Below are 24773 nucleotides of genomic sequence, written 5' to 3' on the forward strand. Positions count from 1 at the left end.
CTCATTAGCTAGATAGCTGTTGCTACCAGTGTCATATCCTTGCCTGGTAAATTGCCCAGGTCAAGCGACTTGCATTCATTCATTAGAATTCATCTTCTTTGTAGCTTTGAAGCCTTGTAGAGCCAAAAATGATAATTAATCCCAATAATGTATTTGCCTAATAATAGGTCTGAACTGTTATTGTTAACATTTTTGCAGATAATGTAACACTTTATTATATTATTGGTAATATATTTGTAGGCTAATCATTTGTAATATCACATAACGTTATTGGGAATATGCCATTTTGATGACACTATTTTCAGTCTTCATTTTGTGATGAAATAAGCCCTCAGCAGACTGTAACAAAAATGATGTCAGCGTGATGTAGCAGTATTGAGGCATCTGAATACATTCAATAGATTATTGAGAGACTTTTAATTAACTGTAAATGAGATGTATTTATAATCTGCTGAATTCAGTAGTTTTTCACTTTATTTGGAATGTCAGAGTTCTGGCGATGTCAACCTGAGAAGTCACTGCACATGTATAACAGGTATGACACATCATCTCAACATCCTCCACAAGATGTTACAGACATGCTGTTGGCAGCATTCTGGAACTGAAATTTAACTGGATTAGGTTTTGGTTAGGGCTAGGGTTAGAATTGGGGCCAAGGTGAGGGTTAGGGATAGAATTAGGTTTTGGATTAAGGTTGAGGATTAGGGTTAGAATTAGGGCAAGGGTTAGGGTTAGTGTGGATTAAGGTGAATCTGCTTAAATCTAATTCATGGAACATCAACAATACATCAATCTTTATTTATGGTAACAGTACATCTTCAGGATATGTACTTCATTATTAAGATGCTTCTTTTATGTGTTGCTGATATGTCTGGCATCGTAGGGTGTGACAATACTGCATTCCACCCTGTTCTCCTCGTCTGCATTGTTTTCCATGGCAACGCTGTGCATGCATTTCTGTTTGTTTGTGTGTGTAAACACGCTCTACGCTTTTGTCTTTAGTAATTATGACCCTGACCTGTTCTTATTCACCTCCCCTGCATCTCATCAAGTCCATGTTTAAAAGGACTCGGATGACACACTGCTGATTCACTTTCATACCTCGAGTTAAAACCTTGTATCACCCCTCTCTATTCCTGGTGTTTCTGACCTTGTTTTTTCATTTCCCATTACTGAATCTTGTTTTGACTGTGTTGCTCTGATTGCTGTTGTCCGCTGGAATATTTGCACTTATAAGTAAAACTAGACTGTGACTGCATGCAAATTCTCCTCTGATTCATTCATAGCAATGTTAGATTTGTCATCCCACTTAGTGATGATAAAAAAAAATCATGACTGTAATAACTCATGAAAGAGTAAATTCACAATAATGAAATTTGGTATTAAAAATGGTATTGCATTAAAAAGCAAGACCCTGTATTACATTATTGGGTTTTATTACACTGCTGACTGAGTTAAATGCACAACTTCTGCGTGTTGTTACATTATCGAGACATGATTATAATGCTGGGTTCCACAAGCCTATCTGAGAAGTACTGTTGTGTTTAGGGCACTTTAATAACCCCTAAAGGGAGGAGGTCAGCCCCTTTCTAAAAGGATGACATCATCACCCCTCTAAAAGGAGGACATGACACAACCCACCAAATTAAAACCATAACTTGGCTACCTAGCTAAAAGAGCTGACCCATTTGGTCTAGAACTGTAGAATATAAATTTTCTCACCAAACTTTATACTTACTTTCATTCTTTAAGTCTAGCTTAGCATACAGAAGGCAAGAAGTTCATCTCTCCTTCTCTTTGAGAGGAAAGGACGTGCTGACCATACACCCTCCACAACCAAGTGTCACTACTGAAACCTTAAATATGAGCTCCAGTCCAATGCTATAGAACATAACACAATTAGAATTTTTCAAGGAGAAACCTGCATGACCCGATGGTTAAGTTTGTGACATGATCTGAGCACAACAGGTGATCATGAACAATAGAACCATGTTTTCAGCATACTTTGATGGATTGAATGGTGAATTCTCAAAAAAGATGGCAGTATCCCAGTGAGGACCAGTTCCTCCGGGGTGTGTAGCACTTGGGTCCTGCTGGGTTTCAGCTTCAGGTGGTGGCCTGCAGGCCAAGCATGCGGAGATGCGGCAGGAAACCTGCGTGTCTAGAGGTGGTAAGGACAGGATTAGTTACTTATCATCAGCATAGCAATGGCAGGGGAATCCATGGAAGGAGATTATATAACCAGTCACTGGGAACAGAAGGTTTGTTTTTGTTTGTTTGTTTGTTGTTTATTTAGGTATTTTCACACTGTTGTAAACATCCTATCTGTCTAGTATGTATATGTGTGTGCGTGTATAGGTGTGTATGAGCGTATGGGAGGTATATGCGTGCATTGGTATGTACTTGTGTCTGTGTGTGTGTGTGCGTACACTGCATGTGTATGTATCGGAACTCTTGAGGTCTGGCTGTGACAGAATGACTGATCATTTAGAGTGAAGCTTTATTGGCTCTGACAGATATGCAGACATGCTGCCTCCTGTGCACACACACCCTCGCACACAGAGTAGCTGCAGAAATATATATCCACACATTTCCCTGATATTCTAACACGTGCCCACTTCAGTATGTCTGAGCGTTTATTTTTGATAAAGTTCATAATGTCACTAAACTTCATTAAAAATCCGTGTCAGATAGCCCAAACAGTGGTTGTGTTAAAATAAGCACAACCAAACTTGAATGTGAAGCCCAAACTCAGTATAGGTTGTATTAGATGGTGTTAGAGGTAGCATACAAGGTTTAGGGGAGCAGTAAGACATTCTAGAGCTAATCCAGAATGCCTCGTGTAGAAGCCATGGATGGCTGCGCTTTAAGCTCTGAGGAACAGATGTGGTTTTGTATGTACTAATTACGAAGGATGTCTTTCTTCACCTGTGCACTGCTTACTGTTGTTTTTCGCTGTCACTAGGGAGAGCCCCTCTCTGGGTTGCAGGCCTGAATTAAACATCAAGGATGGATTCTCTCTAAAGGGAGTTGTTGGACTGGCGTGTCTGCCAACGCTCTGGGCTAGTGTTGTTTGGGTGCGCTTCATACAGTGGATCCTGGCGGCACATGCCAGCACAAAGTTTTATGTGAAAACCCAAGTTCGTCCAGTCTGGAAAGTTCCAACCAGAGGGAATGGTCCAGTGAATAACCGTAGACTCTAGAGGTTTTGTGATGCTGGCCCGGGGAAGGTCGCCACTCCCTGATGTGACGTCAGAACGTGTCAGAACAGCCTGAACAAGCCAGTGTCCTCTGGTCTGCAGCAGCACCACATCCCAGCCCCTCCCACGACCTCACCTCAAAGCCTCTCCCCTCGATCTCACTTCAAGCTGGACTACTGCATTTTTCTTGATTAAAGCAGCCTCCTGTTCGTTGTCATGTCTCACTTAACCACCATTAGTGCCAAGGTGCCAGTTAATAGAATATTTACCTGCTAATTCAATTCTTTGTTTAAGTGGCGTAAAAACTGAATAACGGCTGCACGTTAGTGAAGGTGTGCATAAGGGCGGTGATGGGACGGAGCTGGGTGTGTGGGGGGGGGTGATTTTAGGCAGAGAAGGAAGCGCGACAGCGAATCATGATCTCTTCTCGTTGGCATGTCCTTGGCAGATGTATTGCGCAGGCCCCAGCCCTTGCCCTCGTTCACGTGTGTGCTAGAGAGGGTGTGTGTGTTCCTCGCACCGTCCCTAGAGGCCTTCGAGGAAGAGCTACTGCAGAGACTAAACACGGACCGCCACAACACGGTAACACACTCACTGCTTTCCTCATATCTCTCACTCCCTTCTCATGTGTATGTATGAATGTATGTATCGTGTGTACGTTAAACCTTAATTAACATAATGACTCCTTCATGATTTTGTGATTAGGAGCCTGACATAATCACCATCCTTTCATTAATTCGTTAATAAAATATGTAATGATATAATGTGGGCTAAGTCAACCATGCCATCTTTCCCCTCTCTCTTTGAAGTGTGTGTGCATGTGTGAGTGCGCACACTTTCTCCCTGTGCTGGGTTTTCTTTCTCTGTGTTATTGCTGTCATTAACGCACCCACATGGGCCTCAGACCATGTGTTTTATTTTGAAGGCAGTGGAGCATAACCGTTACTCACTGTGCACTGAGCCCCAGCGTAGGTAAATGACCATCAAGAACAGTTACAGAGCTTGCGCTCTATAGAGCCGGCATTTAGGGTGGGGGGGTTTGTGGGGATCGAGTGGCCAGGCCTGGTAACCGTGTTTGACAGTTGCTCTCATGCAGTCGCAATTATTTACCCGCTAAGCATCAGAGAGAAGGGAGAGTGACGGAAGAAGAAAGGATGTATAGATGGATGAAAGTGAGAACTGATATCGCTGTCAGGAAGACTGCTCATCCCTCCCTCGTCTTTTCTGCGTGTGTGTGTGTGTGTGTGTGTGTGTGTTTTTATACCATCGCCATTGTGAAGCTTCCTAGGTTTTTTCAATCATGCATTAGCCAGTTTGTGTCTGTGATGTGCTGGGAGTGTAAACCCTGTGCAGGTCAAAATGTGTAGCAGTGTAATACTGTGTGTGGAAGCTTGTTTGGGTGGGGAAAGCGTTGCTCCTCCAGCCTCCACGTGACCCCCCCCATGCAGAAACGCAGGCAGAACGGTGTGAAAGCTGTTAACGCTGCGCCACTCCCAGCACATAACTAATGTAGGAGAGAAAACAACCTGCCACAGCCAGTACCGTCTGCTTTCCGTTAGCACGCAGACACGCATTTCGATTCCCTCTAGTCAAGTTTATTTTAAGTATATTTTCCAGCTGTCTCAAGCCAGCACTGCAGGGGATGTTGGAGAGGCTAAAAAACAGTTCTGACAAAATGCCCACATTATTGATAGTTTTCACTTCTGATTCCGTATGATCAGTTTCTATTTGTTTATTTATTTTGTAGCAAGTAATTAGGCCCAGCTTTGCAGCAACAACTCCGATCAAGGGTGACTGCAGAGAATTAATTTGGGATTTCTCTGGAGCCAATTGGACATATTTAAGCTTTAAGCAATCAATATTCCATTACTTTCTGCATCTCCTTCAGAGTTCCAGGGCTCTTGCTTCCGTTCCACAAGCCCATTCATCACTGTGTTATTTAGAAAAGAACTGGAAATGACAGGATCCGGCCATGTTACCACACGGCCTTTACCTTCAATTTCCACACGAATCAGACAAACCGGCCCTGTTTAAGGACCAGATCCACTCATCTTAGCGCTCCAGTACTATGCAAAAATGTCCTGTATCAATTTTTGCATGTTGATATATTTCTTTGTCACAGTTTTAAATATTTCTTCTTTATGTGCCAGTCCCATTATGTCGAAGCAGTTAAGTGAGCTCGACGGTTTGGCTTCCTTACGGCAGCAACCAGCGTGATTTCAGACCCGTGTCGACTTGGAGAGGGAGCTGTGTGAGAGACAGTAATAATGCACGCAGCCCTACAGGTGACTTAATGAGAGAGACCGAGGGAGACGTGCAGAGTCCAAGCAGTGGAGACAGATCATCAATCTCCTCTGGTGCTTGTCGTTTGCTTGCCGCCTGACGTCACCCCTCCATCGCCACTGTTTTGAGGTGATAATTCAGGCGGGATGGTGGTTGACGGGCGCCTCTAATTGGTCCTCGTGTGGGAGGGTGACCTTTCCAAGTTGTGACTCCTCATGCATTGTCTTTTTTTCCCCCAGTGCAACATCCTGTCAGAACATACACTTGCAATTTCCTATAGATTAAAGCTTTTTGTTTTTATTTATATATGTTGCAGGTGCTTTCAGAAATAGACAATTTATAATCAGTTTATAATCTGTTTGATTATATTATGCATAATTATTTCTCACACACTTTCTTGCCCTCTCTATCTCTCTCTGTCCTTACACACAAACTAGACATTGAGATTGTGGATTGTTGTTGAGCGAGTTTGAAGGTGCAGCATGGGAGAAAAGTGTATAATTATTTTCTTCATTGCATAAAATGGAGTAGATCCAGGCTTTGTGAATCAGACATAACTTCACACACACGCACACACACACACACACACACACACACACACACACAGTCAGTCACAGTCAGTCATACTTCACATAGACCATCTTGTGTGATCTTTTCACTTGCATGCCATTGCTGTCAGCAGACTGATGATTCATTACTTGTCTCGTTTGTGCATGTCCTTATTAGGGGATGGGGTTCACCGCTGTGCACCAGACACTGCTGAATAGGGAAAGTAACCCTCTTATTTTGAACTTTCGTTCTAATTAGAGTGTGTAGCCAGTTAATACTCTCTTGTGAAGAGAACTAGGATGTGCTCCAATACTCAAACCTCGTTGTTTGCTCATTCAGTTTCTCTCTCTCTCTCTCTGTTTTAATTTGTGTTTATATGTTTCATCTCTTTGGGAATATGAGAAAAGTAGGAAGCTTGTTTTGGATTTCCCCTCCCGCTTCCGGATGCTGTAACAGTAATTCACCCAGCTTTTAACACGGCGAGTGTCTTCCTTAAGCTTTTGAAATGTAAGCAGGCCCCACCCCTGCCTATCAGCCAGTCTGAGGCCCAGGAAGTGGCTGCTGCTCTGCTGCTTTAGAACAGCTGTGCTGAGCTGTGCTGAGCTGTGCTGGGGCACACGTGTGCCTTTGCTTATTGCTGTTTGCAGGGTGACTCATTTGGGGAAGCCAGCAATGAGCTTCTTGAATGGGTGGAAATGTCAGCTTGATGCAGTGTGCGTGTTTGTGCGTGAATGTCTGTGAGGTGTGTGTGTTTGTTGAAGGTGGTGAATGTGAATAACATGGTAATGATGATGCTGTTACGCATCCTGCACAACTCATTGCAGTATGAGTAAATGTTCGCAGTGTGGGCCCACATACACACTCACGCACTAATTATCACAAATTTAAAACAGAAAGAAATGGTGGAAAAACAGCACTCTGTAATAGTTTCCAGTCAAGGTTGATTTACTCTCCGGACTCCCTGGATAGTTGCTACTCTTAAACGCCCGACATTCTTTTCATTTACAGCCGAGGCTCACTCACACACACATCACAGAAAGACCTCACAGTGAGACAAATCTCACTGCAAAAACCGCTAATGCCCCCAAACTCCCCCACATCTGCAGTGCAGGGTAATATATAAAATCTCCCTGAAACACCTCAAATACTTTCAGATTTCATGTGCATAGATGAGAAAGGTCACAGCACTCAATCCTCCTGCTTTTAAAAGCCTACTTTGGACAGAAATGCTGAAATGCTGGAGTGCTGCAGACTGACCCTAATCCCCCCCTTAAAAAACCCCAGAAAAAACACCCCTCAGCATTAATGTTAGCACCCAAGTTTGGAACATGCCCTCCATTCCTGCTTTGTTCATTAACATTAACGTGCCTAAACTGGAACCACTGCCAAAATGCAATAAAACATACATTCAAATAAGGACAAAGATGAGAAAGTCATTTTCAGTCATTAGCTTGCCTGTTTTCCAGTGATTAAACAGTAATAATGAAATTAATAAAATGCTAATAATTCGTAGCATTGCCCATATGTAATATTCTGCATGATCAGGTAGTATTAAAGCTGCAGAAAGGAATGCTCAGCTCTTAGATACTGATCTAAATATTCATCGAGGTACCGATTGGTCTGAATTCTGATCTGGGTACTGGTGTAGATACTGATTTAGGTACTGGTGTAGATACTGATATGGGTACTGGTGTAGATACTGATATGGGTACTGGTGTAGATACTGATTTAGGTACTGGTGTAGATACTGATATGGGTACTGGTGTAGATACTGATTTAGGTACTGGTGTAGATACTGATATGGGTACTGGTGTAGATACTGATATGGGTACTGGTGTGGATACTCATATGTGGGTACTGGTGTGGATACTGATATGGGTACTGGTACAGATACTGATTTAGGTACTGGTGTAGATACTGATATGGGTACTGGTGTAGATACTGATATGGGTACTGGTGTAGATACTGATATGGGTACTGGTGTAGATACTGATTTAGGTACTGGTGTAGATACTGATATGGGTACTGGTGTAGATACTGATATGGGTACTGGTGTGGATACTCATATGTGGGTACTGGTGTGGATACTGATATGGGTACTGGTACAGATACTGATTTAGGTACTGGTGTAGATACTGATCTGGGTAGTGGTATAGATACTGATTTAGGTAGTGGTATAGATACTGATTTAGGTACTGGTGTAGATACTGATTTGGGTACTGGTGTAGATACTGATTTGGGTACTGGTGTAGATACTGGTGTAGATACTGATTTAGGTACTGGTGTAGATACTAATCTGGGTACTGGGTACAATAAAATGAATTCTTTTGTGGACAACCACCCAGAGTCTTCATGATGACTTCACTTCAGAGCAAGCTAATGTTGACAAGGTTGTGTTGCCTTTCAGCTTGTGACAGGCATGTCAAAGCTAGCCTCTGCGTGAGAAAGCCTCAGGCACCCATGAAGCTGAGCTCCTTTCAATAACTCCACTCAGATTTTCTAGCCTGCAACCAAGAGCAGGTGAAATATGGAGCTGCAGTTTTAGTTCTTAGATCGACCACTGACATAAACAACTTATCTTTTCTTTTTTTTTCTTTTTTTAATCTGCTCCCTTAACTCATGGTTTCTCCTCTCCTGAATTAATTGTGAGTTCATTACACATCGGTTCAAATCAATCACTGATTGCTTTATGATTTGCCCACTATTCTATTTTTCTGCATTCAACCATTATTAAATTCAAATAACTTTCAATTTTAAATTTTATCTGAGACATTAAGTATCCGCTCCTCATTGTGGTCCATAATATTGATTTAACCAGCAAAGAACTGAGTGCTTTTTGAACATTGATTTACTCCTTATTCAATTAATTGCTTTTAATTTTGCTCCCAGGTAACAAATGTGAGCGGTCCTGTCCGACCTTTTTATGATTTTTAAAGACCCACAGGCTTGCTGGCCCAAGAACGTTTTGGCGTGGGAGTTATGGAAGCGACCTATGCCTTTCTTCATCTCCTGCCTTCTGGTCCGTGAATCCTGTACGGCTGAGCTTCAGGACAGCAGTAATGTAATTGCCTATTGATCAGATCCCGTTGGCTTGGAGCACCATGCGACGTGACCTGTTGGTGCCCCCGTGCACCTTTCCAGTTCAGCGTGACGGGGCTGTGCCAGCAGGGGCCTGCGTCTCGGCCCTGGCATGCAGGAGTTAGAGGTGGGCTGAAGGACAAGGCTGGCTGAGGGCTGTCGCCACTCTCTTTGACCACTTCAACCCAAACAAAAGAGCATCCATGAAGCCCACAGTAAAGGCTTTGTGTGACCCTCAAAGTTTCCTCCGTAGTCCATTCGGTTCTGCTGTGAATCATACAAAAAAACCCCTAAAGAACCAATTTTACCCCCCTCCCCCCATAACAAAGCAGACACCCACCCCATTGGTTCTTGAAGACTAATGGCTGCTAGCTTCTATCTTCTTCAAGCTACTATGTCTGTGTGGCACGGTTTCACCCTACCTGGCGTTGCGGTTCCCATAACGATGCCTTTTCATGTTCTTCCTTGTTTTGGTTTTCGTTCTGTTCCGGCCTCTGTTTGGTTGTCTGCCTTTGATTTCTGTCACCTGTTCCCTGTTGTACTCCCATTAGGTTCAGTATTTAAGCCCTGTGTTCGGTATTCCTTTTGTTGGTCTCTGAATGGATGCCTGTATACTTTGGCTTGCATGCCTGTTCGTGTAATGTGTTCATCTGTTCCCCGGTTTGTTTCTTTGTTTGTTTATTACTTTGTTTTTCTGTCTACCTGCTTTGTTATTAAAAGCGACCGCTCTCACGCTTGGGTCCTCCCTCGCCTGGCTACATCGTTGCACTGGGTTTGAATTACATCTTTCCAATTCTTTGCCCAGGCCTGTTGTTCGTCACGTTGGGCTCCGTGCAATTTATTTGCTTTTTTTTTTTTTTTACATTGCATTTTTCCACTGCACGCATCCATTTTCATTTTCTGTGAAGCTCTCATCTGTGAATTGACCAGAAACTGTTCGTATTAGTGACTGAACGCAAATGACGTTTTCTCTGGCGCTGCTCTGCTTGAGAGCGAATGCGGCACGTTGTGTTGCAGTCACCTCATCTTTTACTGGATTTCTCCTTCATTCACACCGTCTCTGACTGAGCTCATCATTTCTCACGGACCGGCAGTGAGTGCTGTGTGGGAATGCCCAAGGAAAGGGCAGATGATAAAGCCGTGAAGGTTCTGGCGCTCGGCCAGAGTCCCGGCCCTGGGAACGCGCTTTTGCTGAGCGTTGACAAAATCCTTGTTAAACGAGCCTGCGTCCCTTTTAAGCCCCACTGCCAAGCCATTTTGGGCTGGTACAGAATTTGCTGCTTGGGTTTAGAGCGTATTCTAACCTTGCAAATTAAAGTCTATTTAAATAAAACATTAAAAGAAACCACCCCCCCAGAACAAGCGCAAAACCCTGGGAGCGTGAAGGCCGGCGAAGCTCGGAGCGGTCGCAGCGGGGACGCTGAACTGTTTCACCACCCTCTCCATCACTGAACACATTTGCACTCATTCAGAAAGGTGAACTCCTGCCCAGCTATTTTCTGTTCCATTTGAGCCTCTTGTTCTGTGGTTTGTTTGTTTTTTTCCTCCTATTATCTGTGATGTCCATCTTGGCTGTGCCAGAAGCTACGGGCACTTGAGGGCCAGTTGGATAAGCTCTGCTGTGGTTGCTGGGCTAAATGGGGTGTGATCCCTGCAGCTAGAACACAGATGAGGCCCTATACCTGCAGGGAGAGGACAGGCGTTGGATCTGCATGCTCCTGTGTTCAAGATCTTTCGTTTTCTCTCGCTCTCTCTAACTCTTGTGTGCTCTCTCTCGCTCTCTCTCTCTCTCTCGCTCTCTCTTCCTCCCTCACTCAACCTCTCTTTCTTGCTCTCTAGCTCCCTGCTCTGTAGTTATGGAAATAGGGTATAATTTAACTGCAGGCCATTTCATTGTTCCCTCTAAGCTCCTTAGCTTTAAAATATTCATATTTTGGGGACAGAAAAAAAAATTGCGATGGTAGAAATTGAGAGAGAGAGAGAGAAGGGACGTGTGTGTGTGTGTGTGTGTGTGTGTGCTGGTCATGGTTTTTCCTCTGTCCTGCTTGTTTTCTTAAAACCATACTGTCTATGATCATGTGCACCTGGCTGTGTTGGTGGAAGTGTGGAGAGGTGAGGGCTTCTGATCCAGAGTCTATAACAGTACAGTATGGTTATAAAGGGAGCTGGCGCCTGGCCACACAAGATCAGAGCATGTCGGCGTCTAGCACATCAGTTGCGGAACCTTGTTTTCCCATAATTCTGTCTGTCTAAATTGAGGGGTTACGTTTTCATCCTTTAATGAAATCATGCATGGCTTGCAGCTTGGGCCTCTGTTGCATTTGATACAAGAGGCACCAGTGAACAAGTGCCTGTTCTTTTCTACATCTGCTCTTTTATAACTCTCTTATGAAATTGCACGAAGGACAGAGGGCCAGAAGGCCGTCTCAGACGTAGAGTGAGGCGAACATGACAGCCTCGTGAATTCTAATGAGCACATTAATGTTCCTCGCTCTTCTGTGCTCTGTCGAGCGCCGTCTGGGGTCACCGTGCCGATCCACTCCTCTGTTGCCTAACCGACCGTTCCCGAGGACTCGATCACGCGCTTCGTCTCCCTAACTAAGCAGAGGGCTGCGCCGTATGGGCCTTTTCCCAGAGCAGTGCCAGTGCTGCCTGAGGTTAATGTAATTACTTGATTATGTCCCTCCACTGCAGACATGTTTGTTCATTAGGGCAGAGCTTGTGGCACGCTGCACAAACAAACACTTACTTGCAACATACTCTCAGCAAGCAGATATCTCCCTTTTTTTGCATAACACGTGCATGCACACAAACGCTGTCTTTTTCCTCTCTCTCTCTCTCTCTCTCTCTCTCTCTCTCTCTCTCTATCTCTCTCTCTCTCTCTGCTCAACATCCTCTTGGTAATTGTGACCTAAAAAAGTGTCTATTTTTATATTGTCTACAAATTAATTTAGAGTGCAGATCAAGAGGGCAGTCTCACATACTTCATTTAGGACTGGTTTATTTGACACAGATTATGCCGTGGCCCGGGTTTAATGACGGAGTCTTCTGTTTTTTTTTCTTGTAGACTAGGCTTAGGTATGCAAACAGTGCAGGTAGATATTCCATCAAAGAGGAGGGCTCTTTAACAGTTCAGCTCACTTTAACCCGCCCATGCGACGGACCTGAACGTAAACCTTTGCCTCCACTTGTGGTCTTTACCCCCCTCTTGAGGAAGACACCTCTAAGGTCAGCGCTTGCTTCCGTCCAGGCTGTAAAGGCAGCAGGTTCATGCGCTTGCAGGCAAATGGGAGCGTACCATCTTGGAGAGGGAGACACCGTGCGGGGGGGAAAAGTGGCTTCGGATCCGCTGGCAGGGAGGCGTGGCTAATCTTTGCTAGAGCTGTCCTGCGCGCTTCATATGCTAATTTGAAGGAGATGCGAGTTGGAGGCCCAGGGGGATTGCGGGAGGCAGCGCTGCTCATTTGCGACCCTCTCCTCCAGAATCCCCCTCCATTAATAACTCCCTGCTGGTCCTGCCACCACGCGCGGTAGCCCATCCGTCTCCGCGGCCGCAGGTGTCTGCCAGCTGGCCACGCAGCCTTGCTGGACTTCACCCTTTATTGATATGTTTGTTAAACATGCCAGGCCTCTGATTAATGGAGACGGGCCGGGGCTTCAATCCTGCTCCAGGTTTTAGCAAGGGATGAGTGTTTTGACGGCCTGTCTTCGTCGACGGGTTCAGTTTGATAGTCAGGTCCTGGACATTTGACATTCAAGTGCAGACAGGACACAGTGCTGGGGGACAAGATAAGCAGGAACGCCGTTTACCAAGTTCTAAAACTTCTTCTCTTCCTCGTAGCTGTACACTTTCCTCTGAGGGGAATATCAAAGGCAGTTGTTGACTTGGCCTGTATAAATTCGGCTTCCATGAATATGTAAATAGTGCCGGCTTCCTCCTGGCTGTCGTCCCTTGGGCTGCCGCTGTGCTCCCGCTGCTGGTGTGTACTCTGTTTAGCAGAGCAGCCCTGTTCTGCTTCGAGGCCGAGGAGAGCGGCGATCGATAAAGCGCCGTGACACGCACGCGTCACCCCCACTCCCCCATGGGGGTTTAGTACATCGGGGCTCGCCACGGGAGATGCTCCTCAGTGCTGAGCACGCATGGCATGGGTGGTGCCTAATGAATTCCGCTAACGTGTGTGTGTGTGTGCGTGTGTGTGTACGTGTGTGTGTGCGCACGTGCGTGCATGCGCCTGTGTGTACACAAGCACCCGAAGGAATTCTTCTCACGTGTGCATGTCTGTGTGTATTTTGAGGTTTGATGCGTACTGTTTTCCTCTCATGTGGGTGTGTTTGTGTGCCTGTGTGTAAGCACCAAAGGATCTACATTTGTGTGTGCGCCTTAGTGCGTCTATTTTAAGGTTTGATGCTCACTGGTTAACACTCCCGTGTGCATGTGTGTTCGTGTGCATGTGTGTCCTCAGAAGCTGGGCGGTCAGGTCCGGGCAGTGGTGGTGCAGGAGCGCAGGCTTCACGTCGGAGTCCATAACGGCTGGGGCTGGGTGGACGGGCCCCGGGTGCTGGTGCTGGAGCCGGGGGCCCCGCAGGGCCAGGAGGCCAGGGCCGAGGCCGGCAGCAGGCTCACACTCACCTCCACGCACGCGCCCAGGTTGGTGGGCCATATGGCCGTTCCCTGAAAACGAATCCTGTTGCTTCCTGCTAAAGGCACAAATGCGGTGTTCTGAATTCTCGGTGCCCAGGGGAATTCCATGCCCTTTGCCGTTTAGTAAACACTGTTGGCTCACTCTATTGGCTCTGCGTGTCCTGTCCCAAATCCCCAGCCTTATGTCCTCCGTCCTGCGTGACCTCCTTTTCGCCCCCTGCACTAGTCCTTTCGCCTGCTCAGATTACCGGTGTAAGCTCACTCGTTCAGCCGTGCCCTTCTGTGCCCTTCCTTCCTTCCTGCTGTTAGCCATTAGACTCTCTGTCTATACCTACATATACGTTCTGCATTTCTGAATGCAGAACATGCTGAACCTTGAGTCAGATGGGTTAAAAAAGCAGAAGCCCACACTGGGTGCCACTCCTGTCAGCTAAGAACAGGGAACTGAGGCTACTGTTCGCACAGGCAGAACAGAATTGGACAATAGAAGATTGGAAAAAACATTGCCTGCTCTGTGTCTTGATTTCTGTCGTGACAATTGGATGGTAGGGGCAGAATTCCTGCTCCATGATATTGTCCTGGCACACTTTGGGTCACTTAATACCATTTGAGCATCGTTTAAATGGCACAGCCCACCTGAATGTTGTTGCTGACCATGTCCATCCCTTTATGACCACAGTGTACCCATCTCCTCATCGCTACCTCCCGCAGGTTGGTACACGCTGTCACAAACCTCACATCATCTCAAACTGGTTTCTTGAAGAAGACAATGAGCTCACTGTACTCAGATGGCCTCCATAGTCACCAATAGTTCCAGTAGAACTTTGGTATTTGCCGGAACAGGATATTCACATCATGGATGTGGAGCCGACAAATCTGCATGATGCCGTCATGTCAATATGGACCAAAATCTGAGAAATGTTTCCTGTATCTTATTGAATTAAGGCAGTTTTGTTATTTTAAGGCTCTGTGTGTGTGTGTGTGTGTGTGTGTGTGTGAAGAGACAGAGAGAGAGTGACTGAGTGTGTAGTTAAGTATTGCACTCATGCTCTTTTTTTTTTCCTCGGTATTGACTCCTGTAGTGGTATCTTCGTTAAGAGCATCGGCTAAATGCTGTAAATGTAGATGCGGTCCTGAAGGCACTGAAGTGTGTGTAAGGCTCACTCACGGGCAGCTTTTCCATGCGTTCCATTAGCCTCTCCAAGGTTCTTAGCTCTCTGTGCTGCTAAAACATTCTCTAACAAGCATCACTGCCAGCATAAGCAGCATAAATGATGAGAATAAGGGGTGGAAACTTGGACGCGCCTGCGGTTTCGCTGGTGCTTCAGAGTTTATTCCAACCTCTTCACCCCCAGCCTGCAGGCCCGTGAGGTGCGCGAGTCTGGTGCACCGTCTCTTCCCCATCAGTGCATCGCGCTTTCATCCCGTATTAGAACCATGGCTTTGCAGCCGTTTACACACCTTCTCCCTGATCAGTATTTCATCACTTTCGTCACTTAACCCCAAATGGATTTCTGAGCCGTGTTTGTGGGGTGCTTTGGCTTCGGCTGGACGGGCGACCCCCTGCGCGCACCTCCCTTTTGCGTGAACTCGCACCCGTGCTATACGGCAGAGGCGTAAGAGTGCAGCGGCGAGCTGCTCACCTCTACCTTCAGCACAGCTCCTCGGCATCTGCCGCCCGCCTGGAAACGGAGCTATATTTAAAATGTGACGGAGACAGCAGGAAATGGAACGAGGGAGAGAGAGAGAGAGAGAGAGAGAGAGAGAGAGAACTGACGTCCTTTATGCGGTCTGTCACGACCGCGTCTGCTAGCGACGCCTCACTGTCTCTGACGTGCGAGCTCTACTCGGTTGCGGTGAAACGTGCTGGGGCCAGCCATTAACGCTTTTTGTGAGCCCCCAACACGCAGCGGCGCGTCCAGTTTCACCATGCCGCACTGAGACGCCGGAACGGCTGACTGTTCTCGGGACGTCAGAGAGTGACGGTGTTTAATTAGTGATTGTTTTTACTCCTCTCCCGCTGCTGCTGTTTTGATAACCGCACACGTGTGAGAGTGTGTAAATGTGTGAAAGAAAGGTGATAGCATGCTGTTGAGCAAATTAGCTGTGCCAGACTGTCACGAGTGAAGGAAGCATGCCGTGTTAATAGAATTTTGCACTGTATTTCAGATGTGTAGTGGCATTGCCTGTGTCAAACTTCTTTCCTTTTCCTGTTTCACATCGGTGTTCCTGTATCTATTACAGACATAAGGAGGTGTTTCGTTGGAAAAGCTACTGCGGCTTTTGAAGGGCTTTTTTTTAGGCTCTTGCAGCAGTATTTTTTCCATATTATACATTGGAGGAAACAGGAACTTCGGAGATCTTGGAGTTGCCCATTGAGGTGCACGTCTAGCACCCAGACGTCATCAGCTCACCCTTTAGCCTTACCCAGCGCATCCCACAGATGCTCCATTGCATGGGGATCTGGGGGATTTGGAGGAACTCTGAACTCTTTGTCATGTTCCTTAAACCATTCATGAGCAGTTTCAGTGTGGCAGGACGCATCATCGTGCGGAAAGAGCACGTCGCTGTTAGAGAATCCCGTTGCCAAGAAAGGTCTGCAAAAAAGAATGCCAGGACCCAAGGTTTCCCAGAAAAACATTTCCCAGAGCATCCCATGGTCCTCACTGGATTTTCCTCTTCGCAGAGAGAATCCTGGTTCTATCACTGCCCCACACATACACACACTGTCTTCTACATGATGTAACAGAAAACATGATTCATCAGACCAGACCCCCTTCTTCCATTGCTCCTTGGACCAGTGGGTCAGCACGGGCCCTCTGACAGTCTGGGGATATGTGGCCCCATACACAGCAAGCTGCAGTGCAGTTTGTGAGATAGGAAAAGACTGGCTAGCCTTTGCTCCCCACAGCCATTAGTTAGCCTTGGGCACCCAGGACCCTGTTACTGGTTCATACTTTTGGGAGGTTTTTACCAATGCATACCGGGAACACCCCACAAGCCCTGCCGTTCTGGAGATCCTCTGACCCAGCCGTCCAGCCATCACAATTCGGTCCTCATCAGTGCTGTTCACACCAGTGTTGTTCACGTACCCATTTTTTCTGCTTCACATCAACTCCAAGAACTGACTGTTCAGTTGTTGTCTAGTATATCCACCCCTTGACAGGTGCCAGTGTAGTGAGCTAATTAATGTTATTCACTTCACCTGTCACTGGATTTCATGTTATGGATCTGATGGATCTCTGTGTGTGTCTATACACACACACACACACACATAGCGAAAGAGAGAGTTTATATATATAAAGGTTTCCAATAGTACAGTGTAAATGTGCTTGAAAACATTTGTTTTAGATTTGCACAGCATGCAAAAATTCAGTTAAAACATTTTGCTTAGTGAACATCATTACTTATTCCAGAGTGCTCCAAGGCCCACTTTAAGAGGTTTATTGAAATTAATTAAATGCATGTTGAATCCTGATTTGTTAAGACTCCTGAGCTCTTCTGCATGCATCTCTGTAGGAATGTACTCAACTGTTAACCCAGCCCCCTACACACACACACACACACACACACACACACACACACACACACCACCGCCGCCACCCTCACACAATCACTGTTTTAATGCAGTGTGGAAGACCAGCGCTCTGTGCGTGGGTGTGTGTGTGAGTGAGTGAATATTCTGCTGTAAATTGTAGCCTGTGCGTGGGCTGTAATTATGCTGGTGGTGGGAGAGACAAGCTGCTTTCCTCCATGTTGAAATGAGGCATCAGCCACATCCTTCTTGTCTTTTACTGGAAATATGAGCGCTCGCCTGCGTTCATAAGCAAGCTAATATCAGTGGCCTCCGTTTTCCCAAATAATGACATGCAGGGCTGTAAACAATTTTCCGTTGTCGTTCTTCCCACCTCAAATGGTGTGCCCGGTGGCTGGCGTCCTCACGTCAGACTGCTTCAGTAAGCCCCCATCATGGGTGTTTGCCTGTCATTGTTCCCCAGCAGAACAGAGTGTTTATGGGAAATGGAGCACTAGCCTTGTACGTTCCTGTGATCTCTAGGAGAGCAAGCTCCATGCACGCCGACATTAGCCACTAATGAGTTTACTCCTGTCTGCAACGTTCAATTTGTTAAAGCTGTATTTAGTGTACATGCCTGAGCAGGAAAGATTAGCAAAGTAATGTCTTTAACTGCAGTGGGGGGGGGGGGGGGGGGAGAGACATTTTAAAAATCATTTTGGCGATATTCAGTAACAATGTTGTTAAGCTGCTGTTGTGCTAAGCCTTCTGGTATTGATGGCTAAACATGACATCATTGAGTAAATAAATATATATAGAAAAATAAATAAAATAAAAGCTGAAACAATTTAATAATATATTTAAATGCATTATTAATTTATTAGAACATGGAGTACATTTAATTATTTATTTAACACTTATTTAACTTTTTGTATTTAATGATGTATTTAATTTTTTCTTAAACTTTTTATTTCTTAAACTTTTTGTCCAAGGAAAATTAGTACCACAGACTCATGCAGAAGATTATTTTTGCAATGGATTTTAGCACACTGATATTAGAACCAATGGCAGTGGTCAAACATTATAACAGCAGAAAAAAACCTCTGTGTTGGTTTTCATACCCTTTTCACACAGCCTCACTGAGCAGCACAGGGTTCTGGATGCTGGACAAAGCCTTCTCCTTCTCATTCTGCAAGCTTTCCTTTGTTTTTACCAGCCAAGCACTCAGTAAACACGAGGTCCACAAAAATGTCACGTGTAAGCTGCTAATAGGACATTGATGCTTGTTTTAAAAAAAATAACATTTTTAAGTTGTACTGTAGAATAAAATCTATGTGCTACATCAGCGGTGCTGAGCGTGACCACACAGTACGAACGCATTCAGGACCCAAATTTGAGTCATGACCCGCAGTTAAAGAACCACTGAACTATTTCATTTCAATTCCACTGTGCAATCTTTTCATATTAAAAAAATGTGTAAATGGTTTTATATATGGGAAATCACAAAAAAAAAAAAAAACTAAACCCAAGACCTCTGTAAGGTCACACTGCCTATCGGAGGTATTCGGTTCACTCCCAGTATAAACATACTTCTGAAAAGTCTAACTGAACTTATCACAGCAACATGTATGCATGACAGGAGTTGAAAGAACATAGGATGTGTACACGACCTTCATGAATACCACACCCACACTGCTTATACTGGACGCCTTTGATTCAGATCTCGCCATTTGTCATGTAAATCATGTGCTACATATTAGGTACTGAGGACTTTGTCCTAATCATCTGAGTAAAACCTCTTTTGACCAAGAGCAGACACATGCAGTCTGGGTGCAGCTCTTGCGAGTGCTGGTTACTGATGGCAACTTCTCCCCTGTAGCTCTGCCCCCTCCCTGACGCTGCGTGGAAGCGTGGAGCTGAGGATGACGAGGCACCCAGCCTTCAGCGTGGTCTTCCAGCTGGAGTATGTCTTCTCCGTCCCCCTGGCTGCAGAGGAAAAGGTAAGAGGCACCTTCCGCGTGGTCAGGTGGGAAGGCGTGCGCTCCCAACGGGCTGCTGTCAGACACGGGGACGAAGTGAGGTCCAGTGGCCCCTCTGCTGTACAGAAACACGTGTGGTGAGGTGGAAACGGCCAGAAGGCTGCTGGAAGGAAACGTGTGTGTCCGGTGTGTTGGAAGGAGAAGGAACACTAGGCTAGGCGGATCCATTTGCCGTCCCGCCTTTGTCCCTGTGCGGCATTTACACAGGAAGCGTAACATCTGCGTGTCGTCTGCTCTCGTCTGTGTGGAAAGCGCCTTGAAAGCGTTGCGTCGGCAGGAGAGGGGGAAGAAGGTGCAAGCAGGAGGTTGGACCTGGCAGGGCACCAAAACGAACACGACACATTTATGGTACAGAACCGTCAGGAAACAGCCCAGAGGGAGAAGTGCAGCGCGTGTGGAGGGGAGGAATCTAGAATGTCTCTTTCTCCTCTTTAGGCTCTCGTTTTCTTCCTGTTCACCCCCCCCCCCCACCGTCTGTCTCCGCCTTCCCACAGTGTAAATGTGTCTCTCGCGGCGGAAAGCAATCCGCTGTCCTTGGCCCAGCACCCTCGGTGAATAGCCATGTAAAGGAGGTAGGCTGGGGAGGACCAGGGCTGAGGGCAGCGAGGAGGCTCAGCTCTGGACCCTGCAGGCCTGCCTGAACCACACGCTGCTCTCCTCCGCTCAGGGCCACGCTCCAACTGGGAGGCTCTCTAGATTAGTCCTTTTATAACGAAACTACATCGATGCAGCGCCGTGTGTCAGTAGCTCTTTATAGACCACTCAGCACTAAACCCAACAGCACACACACACACACACACACCCACACACCCGCTATAGCCTGATGCAAGACACCTACCTCGGCAACCTAAATGAACACATCTTCAACTGCAGCATAATGGCAACACAATCGCACACAATACACCTTGGGTGGCCTGAAACCCGTCATGTCGATGGGTGCCTTATTCTTTGTAACACAATGCCGAAGGTCCTCTCGGTTAAGCTCAGTTAAGCTGAAGGCCAAGCAGTGGGGTCTCCGATCAAAGAGAGAAAAGGGAAGCTGACATGGAGGTTTGTTTATAGCTGCTGGTATCACACTATTCTGTACTCAAAGGTACAGAATAATTAAAAAGCTGTCTGTGTGTGTGTGTGTGTGTGTGTGTGTGTGTGTGTGTGTTTTATGGGATGAGAGAAGGAAGGTGGAACGAGCAAGGCAGACTAATTGCGTGGGCGGTTGTATATTTAACATGTGTTGAAGGGTGCTGTGTCAGGCACATGTCACAGTGCTGACTAACGGAGCTGGAAGAAAGCCTTAGCCTGTGGGAGGCCTGAACCTCGCCTACCTGACACTTCCTTCTTGCTTTGCGTAATAATGCAGCTCCCTGATTGGTGTTTGGGTGCCAAGCAATTGTGAAAAGTCTTCGTGAAATACAAAAAGATTTAAAACTCTGCGGGCAGTAATTACATCGGCATTTTGTTTCCCATGTTTAGGAAGTAATATATCGCTCTCATTTGTTGGCTTACTAATATTAATGTTTTGTTTCAGCTGTATGGATAACGTACAGAGACCTTTATATGGGTTACACACACTATGAGTGTGTGATCTCTGGCTATGCACAGCTGGTATTAGCCGTCTTTCTGACTGGTTCTGTTTGGGTCATTTCGGGTGGCAGATTACTGTCCATCCCAGCAGTGAAACTGACACCAGCAGCACTAATGTAACTGATGAACTTGATAAACACCCACAACCATGCCAGTACCATGTACGTGTTGGTGCTGTGATGTTACTGGTTCTGTTGCGAAATATTATGTAGCCAACAGTGGTCGTGTGCTAAACAACCAGCCAGTGCTGAAGTTAAAAGAACACTTATAAAATGTAGCCATAATATAGGTGTACCAAACACCATATGCCATATGAGCATGCAAGCTCTGTCAGCTGGGCTGTAGTGAGCTGACTGAATGCTGTCCACACTTGAATGCCTGCCAAAGGGCCTGTCGCGCTGACTGCAGCTGGGACTCCCAGTCAGCTCCCAGCCAGCCTACAGTCAGACTGGACACTCCTCACTGCCTACAGCTACAAAGGTTCCATCCATTTAATGTGTGGAAGTGGTGATCTCACAGGTGTAAAGAATAGTATCGGTTTATATACAGTACACAGTGTATTTTGAGACCCTTTCAAGTTTTCTGTTTCAGATAAAGTTTCCTCTTAAAATGGTTTCAACTCATTTTTTTTTAATGAATCAATATACAGTACGCCACAATGACAAAGCAACACTTGTTTTCTGAAATATTGTGTAAATTAAAAATATATTTATCACATTTACCTTAATATTGATAACCCTTGTTATGACACTCTCACAGTTGAACTCTGGTGCCTCCTGCTGCTATCAGTGGACCTGCAAAGGCTTCTACAACTTCACTGGACTCCATAATTAGGAAAGGCACATGTCTGTCTGTATAAGGTCTCACCCTTGATGGTGTATCTCAGAGTGAAAACCAAGCTGTACACCCGTGAGACAAAGATCTGAGGATGGATGCAAAAAGCAGCATTGAAGGCGCCCAATATTACTATAGACTCCATCATTCTCAAATGGAAGAAATTTGGCATCTTCACAGATTTGGCACATAGCCAAACTGAGTAATCCGGGGTGACAGGCATTGGACAGACAGGTAAAGAAGAACCTAGTGATGATCTAGTGAATAAGATCTATAGTCTCTGTGGAGATTGGAGAACCTTACAGGACTCCAATTAGAGCTTTATGGTAGGTTAGCCGGATGCTAGGTTATGGTAGGTTAGCCTCAGAGGCACCTGAACAACTGTTAGATCAATGAGAAGCAACAACATCTATTCTGGTGAAATAAAGAATGTACGGTTTGGCCACAGTTCCAGTGGCGTGTGTGGGGGAAACCAGGCACTTGAGCATCACCTCATAATACCATCTCTACAGCCAAACACGGTGGCGGTGACATCATGCTGTGGGGATGATGTTCTGCGACAGGAACTCTGGCTAACTAGTCAAGAGAGAGGGAAAGATGGATGCAGAAGAATATAGAGCAGTCCTTGGTGGAAAGTCAGACATTTCAAAAAGGCAGCAACCTAAAGCATACTGCCAAGAAAACACAGAACTGGGTTTGGGAAAACTTTGTGAAAGTCCTGGACTGGCTCAGCCAACCCGAACCCAGTAGAGCAGCTCTGGAGAGAGCTAAAAATGGCTGTTCACCAATGCTGCCCATTCAACCAGGCCCAGCTTGAATGGTTCTGCCAGGAGGAACGGGAGAGTCCTCTAACTGAGAGGTGTGCCAAGCTGGTAGGACCAATCCCAAGAAGACTATGCTGGCAAATGTGCTTATTTTAGTTTTTTTTAAATAATCAACAAAACCCTCCAAAAAAGCTGTTTTTGATTTGTCATTGTAGAGTGTTATATACACATTAATGAGGAGAAAAGAGTATTTGAAGATTAGTCTTAAACATGCCAAATATTGCTAAACCTGAAATGATTATATATTTTGTATATTTATGTATTAGCTGCTAACTGCCTTGTAAGTAACTAAAAGTAAATATTTTATGCCAAACTAGCCTAATAGTATACACTAATAATTTTGGAAAATTGTCATCTGCAGGACAGCATGGCTTTATAAATCTTGACTGCCTGTCTGTACAGTGCATTGTGCCATGCCGGTGGTAACATTCCATCTTCAAAAAAAACCAACTCAAACCACTTCCTTTGCTTGGCACACAGGTAACATTCCCTGAATCGGAAGACCTCTCTTAATGGAATGCAATATGCCTTTTAGCTGAGGCCTGTAATTATTCTCCCATTGAGTTGCCTGTCCTTAGTGAAAGCGCGTCGTTCTGCGGGCTTGTCTCCTTAAAGCCTGCCCGTGTTCCTGCCGAACTGGGTGTTATTCATCTCCTCTAGCAGCTGCTGGGGGTGAACTCTCGGTGGTGCTGAAATTTTTAGTGCTGCTTATGAGCACAAGGACACGTTTTGCCATTAGATTTGCCATTAGATGCTGCTAATTAAACACCTTTGTAGTAGTTTTACTTACTTTGCAGTATTACACCTACCTAGAAATATTCCTGTCTTCTATTAGTTCTTACCACAGAACTTTCTAGAAGCTGAAGGCTTTTTCCACATGGTTGAGTGTGATCCTTAACTGCTCTCTCTACAGGTATGCTTCACTCTGCAGGGAGACTTTCCTTTCCCCTACATCTCCTCCTAATGAGTCCTAATACAGCAAATACATGCTGTCATACCCGCTCTAGCCAAAGCTGTGGCTGTTGGTAGGACAGACATGCAGTCAGCCACTGGGTGGAGCTGTGGAGCTCAGAAGCAAAGCAGTACACTTGGGTACAGCAGCATGCTTAGATGTCTCTGTCTGTCTCTCTCTCTTTCTCTCTCTGTCTCTCTCTCTCTTTCTCTCTCTCTCTCTTTCTCTCTTTCTTTCTCCCTCCCTCCTATCACCTCACATTGATGCCCAAGCTACTGTTTACTGTGTTTTACCACCATGCAATTATTCCTCTAATGTGTTTTGAGAGATTTGCTGGATGAGTATGGCAAAGCTGGTGACTAATTAGCAAATCACTCGGTTGTGACTCCACACCTTTGCGAACATGTTTCCAACTGTTCCAAAACAAGCGACTTGCATGTAGCACGTAGCCACTCTTCAACGCCGGCCTTTAGATCAGCCTGGCCCCCAACGCAGCAGAACATCTTTAGAAGACTTTAGCTAGAAGGGGCTGTGTTTTCTGGGGTCACTTCATACTTTAGGATTGTTTTTGGTTTTTTTTTTTTTTTGGTTTGTTTTTTTCTCCACTTTGTTGCATCATGTGTTTTTTCATTTTGACATCTCTACTACCAGGGACTGTAGATGAAATGCCTGGCACAGCATTTTAGCAGCACGGAGGGCAGAAATAAACGCGCTGTTGGGGGAGACACCGAGACGGACGCGTCTGAAGCCCGCTGCCTTCTGCACGCTGAAAGGCACACAGCTCAACAGCAAAGCCACAGGAGTCGGTACTGTTACAGCCCTGGCCTGCCATACCCCGTAATCTTCAGCGGCAGTTCAAACCCGCCCTGTTTGCTCCACCATGCTCGTGCTCCGTGACTGCGAGCGAGGGCCGGGCCGAAGCCACTCCTGCTTCAACGAACCCGGGAGATTAATAAAAAACGGTGGCGGAAACGTAGTTGTTAACTTCACTTAAATAAGTTGTTTTTTTTTTTTTTTTTTAAAGAGCCCAAAAAAGCTGCTAGTTTAGATTCTCCCACTCATCCCACGGAGCATGTAATTGCATGCGTAGGTTTGTCTTCGTCCTGGACCTTGGCTCCTGCCTCAGCTCCTACACCACTCTGTTCTGTGAGAGCGTCTAGCAGACGCCAGCCTGTCCCCAGCCGTCCTCCCAGGATCACCGCACCATAGTCTACAACCTGACATGGGGAAATGAATTGGATGAATTTAAGTGTAGGCTCTCTGAAAAACCTCAAAAT

The 24773-nt window shown here is 45.7% G+C and overlaps 2 protein-coding genes across 2 annotated transcripts in view; both read left to right on the plus strand.

The window, feature by feature from the left end:
- LOC113590787 (nephrocystin-4-like) overlaps positions 1 to 19179 on the plus strand; it is a 39929-nt gene extending 20750 nt beyond the window's left edge. The window contains exon 6 of the mRNA XM_035522118.1: positions 19146 to 19179. Coding sequence (XP_035378011.1) covers positions 19146 to 19162 — 17 coding nt within the window. The 3' untranslated portion in view covers positions 19163 to 19179. The remainder of the gene's footprint in view (positions 1 to 19145) is intronic.
- Positions 19180 to 19182: 3 nt separating this feature from the next.
- The window catches only part of LOC113590786 (nephrocystin-4-like), a 17650-nt gene continuing 12059 nt past the window's right edge, over positions 19183 to 24773 (plus strand). Inside the window, exon 1 of the mRNA XM_035522209.1 lies at positions 19183 to 19266. Coding sequence (XP_035378102.1) covers positions 19189 to 19266 — 78 coding nt within the window. The 5' untranslated portion in view covers positions 19183 to 19188. The remainder of the gene's footprint in view (positions 19267 to 24773) is intronic.

This window comes from Electrophorus electricus, chromosome 23 (genome assembly GCF_013358815.1).
Source record: "Electrophorus electricus isolate fEleEle1 chromosome 23, fEleEle1.pri, whole genome shotgun sequence".
Lineage (NCBI taxonomy): Eukaryota > Metazoa > Chordata > Actinopteri > Gymnotiformes > Gymnotidae > Electrophorus > Electrophorus electricus.